This window comes from Cetorhinus maximus, chromosome 16 (assembly GCF_964194155.1).
Source record: "Cetorhinus maximus chromosome 16, sCetMax3.hap1.1, whole genome shotgun sequence".
Taxonomy (NCBI): domain Eukaryota; kingdom Metazoa; phylum Chordata; class Chondrichthyes; order Lamniformes; family Cetorhinidae; genus Cetorhinus; species Cetorhinus maximus.
Genome location: NC_135894.1, coordinates 14,402,163 through 14,412,061, shown reverse-complemented (window position 1 = coordinate 14,412,061; position 9,899 = coordinate 14,402,163). Strand labels below are relative to the sequence as shown.

Here is a 9,899-nt window from a genome sequence, read left to right as displayed (position 1 = left end):
ATTAATTAAATTATGTCACTTCAGGTGAAATCTACTGTGTGTGGGATTTCCAGAAGGCATTTGATAAGGTACCATATCAAAGGCTACTGCAGAAAATAAAAGCTCAGGGTATGAGGGGTAATATATTAGCATGGATAGAAGATTGGCTGGCTGGCAAAAAACAGAGAATATGCATAAATGGGTGTTGGTCTGATTGGTAGGATGTGACAAGTGGAGTCCCGCAGGGGTAAATGCTGGGTCCTCAACTTTTTACAATTTACATTAATAATTTAGATGGGGGGAATGAAGGCATGGTAGCTAAATTTGCAGGCGACACAGAGATAGGAAAGTATGTTGTGAAGAAGACACGAGGAGTTTGCAGACAGAGTTAAGGTTAAGAGAGTGGGTGAAAATCTGGTAGATGGAGTATAATGTGGGAAAATGTGAAGTTATTCACTTTAGTGGGAATAAAAAAGCAGCGTATTACTTAAATGGAGAATGCCTGCAAAATTCAGAGGTGCAGAGGGATCTAGGTGTTCTAGTGCATGAGTCACAAAATGTTAGTATGCAGGTACAGCAAGTAATGAAGAAGGCTAATGAGATGCTATCCTTTATTACGAGGGGAATTGAACATAAAAGTAAAGATGTTACGCTTCAGTTATACAGGGCATTGGTGAGATCGCATCTCGAATACCGTGCGCAGTTTTGGTCTCCTTATTTAAGGACGTAAATGTGTCGGAGGTGCAGGGGAGGTTTACTAGATTGATACCTGGAATGAGTGGGTTGTCTTATGAGGATAGGTTGGACAGGCTGGGCTTGTTTCCACTAGAGTTTAGAAGAGTGAGGGGGTGACTTGATTAAAGTATATAAGATCTTGAATGGTCTTGACAAGATGGACGTGGAAAGGATGTTTCCTCTTGTGATTGAGTCCAGAACTAGGGGGCACTGTTTTAAAATTAGGGGTCGTCCTTATAGGAAAGAGATGAGGAGAATTTTTTTCACTCAGAGGCTTGTGCGACTTTAACTCTCTGCTTCCGAAGGCAGCGGAAGCGGTGTCATTGAATATTTTTAAGGCAGAGGTAGATAGATTCTTGTTAGGCAAGGGAATCAAAGGTTATCGGGGTAGATGGGAATGTGAAATTTGAAACACAAGCAGATCAGCCATGATCTTATTGAATGGCACAGCAGGCTCGAGAGACCAAATGGCCTATTTCTGCTCCTATTTCATATGTTCATATTTGATAGAGGTGTTCAAAATCATGAGGGGGCTGGATTGAGTAAATAGGGAGAAACTGTTCCCGCTCGTAAACGGATCAAGAAGGAAAGGGCCCAGATTTAAAGAGATTTGCTAAAGAATCAAATGTGACGTGAGAAAAAATGTTTTCACACAACGAGTGGTTTGAGTCTGGAATGCACTGCCTGGAAATGTGGGGGAGGCAGGTTCAATCGAGGCATTCAAGAGGGCATTAGATGATTATTTGAATAAAAACAATGTGCAAGGGTACGGAGAAAAGGCAGGAGAATGGCACCAAGTTATAATGCTCATTTAGAGATCCGGAGTGGACATGATGGACTGAATGGCCTCCTTCTGCGCCATAACAATTCTGTGTTCCATACCATTCATTGACCCATTGAGCTCAAGTGCCCACAGTGACTCAGGGTTGTTCTCATGAGAGTTAACTGATTAAGAAGTTGTTGGGATAATAACCGCATGATGAAAAATAAGCAAAATCAAGCAGGGTAAGATAAGATACATTTTAGTAAATCAACTGTGCGACATGCATAAAAAGACAATTGTGGCAATCTTGAGAGTGGTTCAAAGTAGCTGAGGGTGTATCATGACAATGAAAATAGACCTTGAAAAAATAGATGATTTATGAACCCCACAAGATGTATTGATGCCACACATGGACTGATAATTAAAGAATTATCTTTTGAATTACTGTTTTCAACTTGGAAAAGCTGTTTGCATCATATGTAGCATATACAAATATACCAGCCTTCAAACTCTCTGCTTGCCCTTTCTATCCTACACCATCCTACATTCACCTCCCACAGCTGTAGTGGGTTTCAAAAGCAAAAAACTGCAGTTGCTGGAAATCTGAAATAAAATCAGGCAGCATCTGTGGAGTTAACATTTCAGACTGAGATGTCCTTTCATCATCCACAGATGCTGCCTGATCTGCTGAGTATTTCCAGCTTTTTAAAAAAAACATATTGTAATAGACTGCATCTGTCCTCAATCCTGCTTTTTGTCCCTAATATACAGGGTGAAGAATTGCACAGACAATCCAGCAGAATCCCTGCTTTGTTTTGATTTACATGCTTCCAGCCAAATAGAAACAAAAGCTTCATGAAAAGCAGAAAAATGATGTTTCATTCAACATCAAGTTTATGCTCGTTGAATATTTGTTTTCAATAAGCATAACATTTTACTAAGATGCAATGCAGTATTTTCCAGTTTTAACCTCGACCAGTTAAATGGCAAGATTTAATACTTAAAAGAAAATAAGTCAATTTAATTGCAACGATCACATGCCCTTTGAGATTATTATTTTATCCATAAACCATGTATCCCGCAACCAAGTGTGATTGGATTCTCCCACCCAATACATGATTAAACTTAAATTCTTTTCTCTTCATTCATGGGATGCGGGCATCACTGGCTAGGCCAGCATTTATTGACCATCCCTAATTGCTCCAGAGAAGGTAGTGGTGAACTGCCTTCTTGTACCACTGCAGTCCAATAACAAAATCAGGAATGCTCGACACTTTAGTGCAAAAAAATTGCATTTTTATAAAGACGTGTTTACAAGATCCATTCAAAAATACATTGTGCTTAGTAAAAATTAACCAATTTCATGCCAATATTCAGTGACAACTCAAACAGTATGATTAAAATTTACAAAATAGCTGTACATACAGATGGAAAACACACCATAAAAGTTGAATATACAAACATATAAATGTTATATAAACAATTTACAAATGTTCTTTACCTTGCAATTATTAAAAAAGGGAAAAACTGCAATAGTTTAAAGAAAACAAAACATAAATACAACTAGGTGACAAAACACAAATGCTGCCAAAGAATCCCAGAAAACGAGGACTTTACATGAGCGGAGACCTGAATACTTGAAAACATGTGCATACTCCTTAAAAAAAATATAACTGCCTAAAATATAATTTGAATTGTGACTATAGGCAATAAACACTTTTGAGAATTACATATATACTCTCAAATCAACTTTTGTTTCCATGTTTTTGTACACCTGGGATATTATCCGAACAGAACTATATTCAACAGCAATTTATATTTATTAGGTTTCCCCTTATTAATATTATAAGCTCCCTAACAGTTATTTCTAACCCCAAAGATATGTATTAAGATCTAATAGAGAATACATCTGTTTTACACCCATACAAACCTGTGTGAAGTATTTAGATCTGCATGCATGAAACACAACTTTTTAGACAAATATATACATAAATATTAATTACACCTGCTGGTTTATATTCTGCTGAATTATTTGGAACCTGGGTTTACACTACATCAATTACCATTGTATAAAAGCTGTTTTAAAAATGTGGCATAAAAATCTCAGCATTTTAGTTGTTTTGTGCAACAACTCTTTTTCTTTTAAGTTTTAACTCTGAAAACTGACCTTTCCAAATAAGATTTAATATGAGAAAGTAGGCCGATGTAAAAAAAATTGTAATACTGAAGGTAACAGCAAAGGTAAAATTTTAAACTTAAAATTCTGCAGAATATAAGAGCAGCCTGCTTCAAAATTAACACCAGGTTTACATTTTAGCTGTTGGAGATGCTGAAATCTGTAACTGATCTCTGAGAAACTGACCATCTGAGCCTTGTGTGCAATGGCATTTAAAAAACAGCAATACCACAAATCAAAGAACTGATACTTTTTGTAACACTTGTAAGCACATTTCAAATTGGGAATTTGGGTGAATGCTTGTTCACAAGGAATAGAAACTTCCCATCAATGGCAATGGTAGAAGTCACTCAACACCTGTTTACTGATGATAATATTAAAATGTCCCTCTGTACTGAATAACCCACAATTGCTTTAATATACAAGTTCCTTAAATGATTACTTAAGTCTGCATCATTTCGAACACATGATCAGAATATTTTGTGAAAAGTAAACTTAAGGAGAAATGTAGGCAGCCTTTCATATAGTAATCTTGGAAGAACGATGAGACAGTAACAGGATGGAACCTAAATCTGTAATGAGATTGTGAAGTATTGGTACACCACATAGGAAAGCTTCAACTTCTTCAACTGTGAACACAAACCACATTCACAAAACAGTCTGCCTGGAAAAGATGTTGATACAGAATTTGCGGAAATCTCTCAAAAGAAATCAGGCAAGGTACTATTGAAAGAAATCTCACAATATAGTGCAAATATAACTGCAAACCAACAAGGCACTACTTTCATGGAAAAATATTGTGTAAAGTCATTAGTTAAACATGCTTTTTGCAGGAAGTCTCTGCATGCCACAAATTTAGTGTCTTGTGCTAATGGAAAGTTTGGAACCCATACCCTAAATCTTTAAAAACTGAACTCACTTAAAGCCTGCTTAAATATCTAACATTGTCTTTGTTTTGAGATTAAAACTTGAAGATTCCTAAATGAGTTTGAAGTTATGAAATCATTAATATAAAATGGTAAAGATCAGGATGAAATTACAGGTCAAATCTCACTTGCAAAGCCCATTTGTTATTTAGCTGGTACATCACCTTTTACTATTTCTTAAAAATGACAGATACACATGGTTCTGAAGATGCCTATTTATCAACAGAATCCACATTTTCATAAAACTTGCATAAAATCTGGTATATAGTTGCTGCTGACTCATCACTTCTTGCTAAAGGGCATGGATAAAGCTTAGATTCACGATCCTCTCCACAACAGTTGTCACTGTTACTTTTAGTTATATGATAGAAGCCTTAATGATAATATCAAGTACAAATTCTGCATTCTTGCTTTTTATACAAATATGAAAATTTGATATTGATCAGGTTAACATACAAATATATATTTTTTTAGGAAAACAGCATTGTTAAATTCCCTTGATAAGTCTCAAAGTCACAATGAGTTTTTTTTTAATAACTGGCTTCATGCATTATTGGAAAATCAAAATGGCATATTTTATAGAAGGTGACAGTTGTGATTAAGATATATAAAAAGGGCTATACCTGCAGAATGAGAATCAAACGTGGTCACAAGCTCACAAATGGTTCGTTACTGTTACTGCTGCAAACGCCCTTTGAACGTTCGATAAGTGTAATCTATTACACACTAGCTAATACACACTTGTCCTGCCATTCACTTAAATTGTATATTTGAGGGAAAAATAGATGTCCGAAAGAAAATAAAAACACGTACAGCTTTGTTGGTTGTACCTGTGTTGGCATTTAAACAAGGGTATCTCAAAACAGACAATTTGAAGTGAAAAGCAAATCCTTGGACTCTGCCTAAGATCTGAACTTAACTCCCTTACGAAAATCACAAACGTGACTTTGGTCATTTCTGCAAGAATTTTTGCATGATATAGGATGAATTACTGATCTGCATAAGGTGCTAAGTGGTGTTCTATTTGCCCATGTGAAAGGCCAAAGCTAAACCAGAATGTTGCACAAACCTGTAATTTCTCTTTTGGCCATTGTTTTCTCTTAAAAATATATATATTTTTGTTTATGGGATCATTGCACAAGAGATCAACAATGAAAAACAATAGGCACAAGATAAGGCACAGGCAAAAGATCTAGGTGTCAGATGCTGGAAATGCAAAATTACATGAAAATAACTTGTATGTTCTAACACAAGGGAACACAACCTACAAGGTAAATATATGCACAGTCAATAATCCAGCAAATATTGATGTGATATAATTTTCCTGTCACACAAGGCAAATTCTGAGGGCGGTGACTCATTTCTTCTGCTTATTAGGCTTGAGTTCCCACAGATAAACTATATGTGCTACTAACTGCAAGAAGATGGCATTCTCTTGCTTGGGGAAGTGTCTCATTCCCACCAAAGACATATGCATTGGTTATCTGAAGGACACAATGGTAAGAGCGTGTGATAGTCAGCATCCTCACAAACTTGAAAAACTACTAAGCAGCCTACAACCCTTCTGAGAAACCAATGCAAGATCCCCTGCTCGCCAACTTCATAGGAAACTCTTAATAAGGCAGGAACAGACCAATCCAGAGGGAAAATGGAAATTTCACATTTTAGGCTCTAGACGTCACAGCAATAATGACCAAACTAATGGCAACCCTAGTTTCATGGTCATCCAACATTGCCCATGGCCACCATCAGTGAAGCACCCGGATACTCAAGCAGCACCGCCAATATGTACAACTACTGTATCAATATATCATCCTGGGGAAGGAAAATATATATGACTGCATCAATATATAATCAAGCATAAAATTATTAAAGGGAGGCTGGAGATAAAAGGAGATTAGTACAGCTGTTTGGAAAAACTCTAGAGGTCATAATGATAATGAATGATATAAAACAAATAAAGACAGAAATCAACTTATTTTAAAAAAGAAACGGTATTACTGAAAAATAACTTTTATCTGCTAGAAGATCTAGATGTTGCAAAATTGATTCCAGCTGTACTTTTGAAGTTTATATAATCTGAGTCCCAAGTGCATTAGAACGTTTATTCTCTATACAATATATATGTAGTTCACAACTTATCATAACACGTAGTAAACTAAAATCCAATATCCCTACAGTTGAATTCACTTATTTCAAGCCATATGATTTGATTGAAGCCTCATCTCCATCATTATCCAAATGAATGAAAAGATATAATCTTAGTTGCATATACTGCAAAATAACAGGCCCAATCATGTTCTAACACTACATCTTGTGTTGATGAACCATTTGAGGTTTACATTTTCAGTTAATGACAGGTTACAATCCTGTAACAATTTGCAATTTGAGTTATTCTTATATATCATTTTCAGAAAGTACTTTGTACAGATTCTATATTACATACCAAAAATAAAATCCTTTTATCAAACTCTGACAAGCTACTGACCACACACCAAATATAATTACCAATATATTTGCTTAAATACCACTATTCATATGCCTAAATATAATGCAAGTTACGAGGAAGAAAGTGTACGAAATGCTAAAAAGCATCAGCAGCTTGTGAATACATTGTGCATTAAGTACACTGTAACATTGTGCTCTATGAAAACATGGATCTCAGGACAAACTTCAATTCCCCCCAGCAATATACAAATATATTATTTGTTATAACTACAAACTGGTTAACTACTACAGAATAATTCCAACACTATATGAATTGTGAGCTTTGTTAGAAATCATTGTGGATGTTTGCCATTGTTACACAGCTGCTTGGTGCTGTTTTGCAAAATTTTTCAAACAATTTGAAATAATTCTGCATATTGCAACACTGGCATAATTGTTAAGATTTGTTTAATTGCTTACATTACATTGGTAATGTTTATTAAAGGGACCTGGTTATTAATTCATCTTTAGAATGACAGCATGAAATACGACTACAGTGCTGTTTCCTTTAAATCATTTAGATTTGGCATTCTGGAGCGTGCTGTTCTGGTTAAATGTAGAGAATGACCATTTTGACTTGATTTGGAAATCATCTGGTCAGAATTCATAGTTCCATCAATTCCAGTCCTGCCACTTGGTAGCACATGCCAGATAGGTTCCATTTGCCCAGGTAGTTGAAAAGTTGATCTGGGTTTTGCCTGGGAATCTTGCCGTACATTGCTGTTAGGAGTCTGTCCCACTCCATGGGTGCAACCCTCACCATGAGAAGATTTGAGTGGTTGGTTTGGCAAAGGTTGAAACCGAACGTCTGAGGAAGTAGAGTGACTGAATGAAGTCGGGAGCTGTAGAAACTTTCGCAGCGATTTCAAAGGGTGTTTCTGCAGAACATGAAAAAAACCTTTTTCAAAGATTAGTAAAGCCGGTAACAAAGCTTTTTTCCTTTGGTTTGTAATTCTTCTGCATAGTAGAAAATAACACTATTTACACATTTGAAAAATGGAGCAAATATTTACACGAAAGCTGGTACTGCAAAGGCGAAAATATTAATTCTACTTTTGTTCAAAATGATGAAGTGTCTCTACAGAACAACAGCGATTATTACATCACTGGCTGTGAAGCGCTCAGGATGTTGAGGTTGTGAAAGATGTTTACTTTTTTCTTAACAGTCAACAATTTAATATTTTTATTTTATAGGTGGAGACACCTTTCTGAAATTTATGAAAAGTAAATATTCATTGATGGGATGAATTCTGGGGCGAGGTTAAAAAGGAACATTACTTGAATGAGACATGAGAGCTTCAACAATGTAAATATTTATTCAACTTAATATCTTTCAAAACCATAAACCAGTGAGATCTCCTTGTTGCTGCCACCTGTGGACCTGCATTTTTAGTTTGAAAGAAGGAATACAGTTACTGAATGTGAATTCCACAAAGTAGCATCACAGATTTAGCAACGGCTGGTACCCATTTTGTTTCATACGCATACTGAACAATTATGTTAAAATTTAGTAATGGCTAAAAAAAGACAAATTAACTGTCTGATAGGAATTGTTGCAATCCTTTAATAAATGATATGAAAGTTGAAATGAAAAACAAATCAAAGATAAAGATACAATGGAATAGCATATCGCAACAGGATAATAAGGGAACGTTTCCAAGTAAACTAGGAAAAAAAACGAGCAGATAACACAGTTGATACTGAGAAACTTAGAAATTGAAGATGATTACAGTGCAGACAAGTACAAGGGGGAACGTTTTGATGAAAAGTGCTAATAATGCTAAACAAAATCAAGCGAAGTTTAGAAAGCTGGGGGGAAAGAAAATTTAGAAAGGCTAAGAGAATGTATGAAGAAAGACTAACAGACAAATTTAAAAGGAAAATAATAAAGGATTTCTAAACACTTTAAGGTTAAGGAATAGTGAGTAAAGTTGATTTAGAGACAGAAAAAGATATCCCATGGAAGATGTACACAGTGCAGATGCTGAATGAACACTATGGCCTGAATCTTCAGGATGACGGGGGCTTGGTGAAGCATCGATGAGGAACACATCCCCGCCAACTCCAGCAGGCCCGATGCCATTTCACACTCTAACGAGCGTTGATAGACATAAGGCAGGACTTCCACCTGTCACCGGGAGGAATTCCCGCCTTGGAGAGCTGCCGGCCAATCAGATTGGCTGGCAGGTCTCCAGTCCCTCCAGGAAATGCGCTGCAGTGGCTGGAAGAGGCACTGCAGGGGGCTGCCTGGAACTAAATGCCAGGAACCAGAGGAAAGTTAAGTGGCAGGAGTCCCAGGGCGGGGAGGGTAGGGTTGGCCCGGGGGGTCATGAGGGCGGGTGATCGGCCGGAGGAGGGGGTGGAGGGGAAGTGGGGGTGGTCTGGAGGTCACTGGGCCTTAAGGGGAGAGTGCCCCCAGTCAGAAGGGAGCTTATGGTGGAGACGTCCCCACCCTTCCCCCACCGAGGTCAAATTCTATTTGTTTTTGGGTTTTCCCCCCTGATCTGATATCTGCCTGCCAGCCTAAAAATTGAGGCTGGGTGGGCAAAGGGCCTTAATTGGGGCAAGGGCGAGCTTCCTGTCCAAGGCCCTGCCAGCTCCAGAGTAAAATCGCGACCAGGTTGGGGCAGGCGGGATCCCAGAGGGAATCCCGTCCATGCAATTTCACATTCCTCCCCATAGCCTCAGAAATCGCCCAGTGATTTTGAGGGGGGGGGGGGGGGGGTGAAATAAAAAGAAGAGACACAAGAACCTGATGGCAATCATCCCAAAATACTGAAGTCAAAGAAGAGGCAGAAGCTCTGCCAGCAGAAATTGTAAAAGGCAAGTCATC

At 37.4% G+C, this 9,899-nt stretch overlaps 1 protein-coding gene across 5 annotated transcripts in view; it reads right to left on the bottom strand.

The window, feature by feature from the left end:
* Nucleotides 1–2,751: 2,751 nt before the first annotated feature.
* The window catches only part of LOC144691365 (cyclin-dependent kinase-like 5), a 185,586-nt gene continuing 178,438 nt past the window's right edge, over nucleotides 2,752–9,899 (bottom strand). For 3 of the 5 annotated variants that reach the window (XM_078559389.1, XM_078559391.1, XM_078559390.1), the window contains one exon: nucleotides 2,752–7,944. In XM_078559389.1, the coding sequence (XP_078415515.1) occupies nucleotides 7,558–7,944 (387 nt within the window). In that variant the 3' untranslated portion in view covers nucleotides 2,752–7,557. Of the gene's footprint in view, nucleotides 7,965–9,899 lie in introns of all 5 variants that reach the window. The other 2 variants (XM_078559392.1, XM_078559393.1) reach the window with 1 other exon arrangement.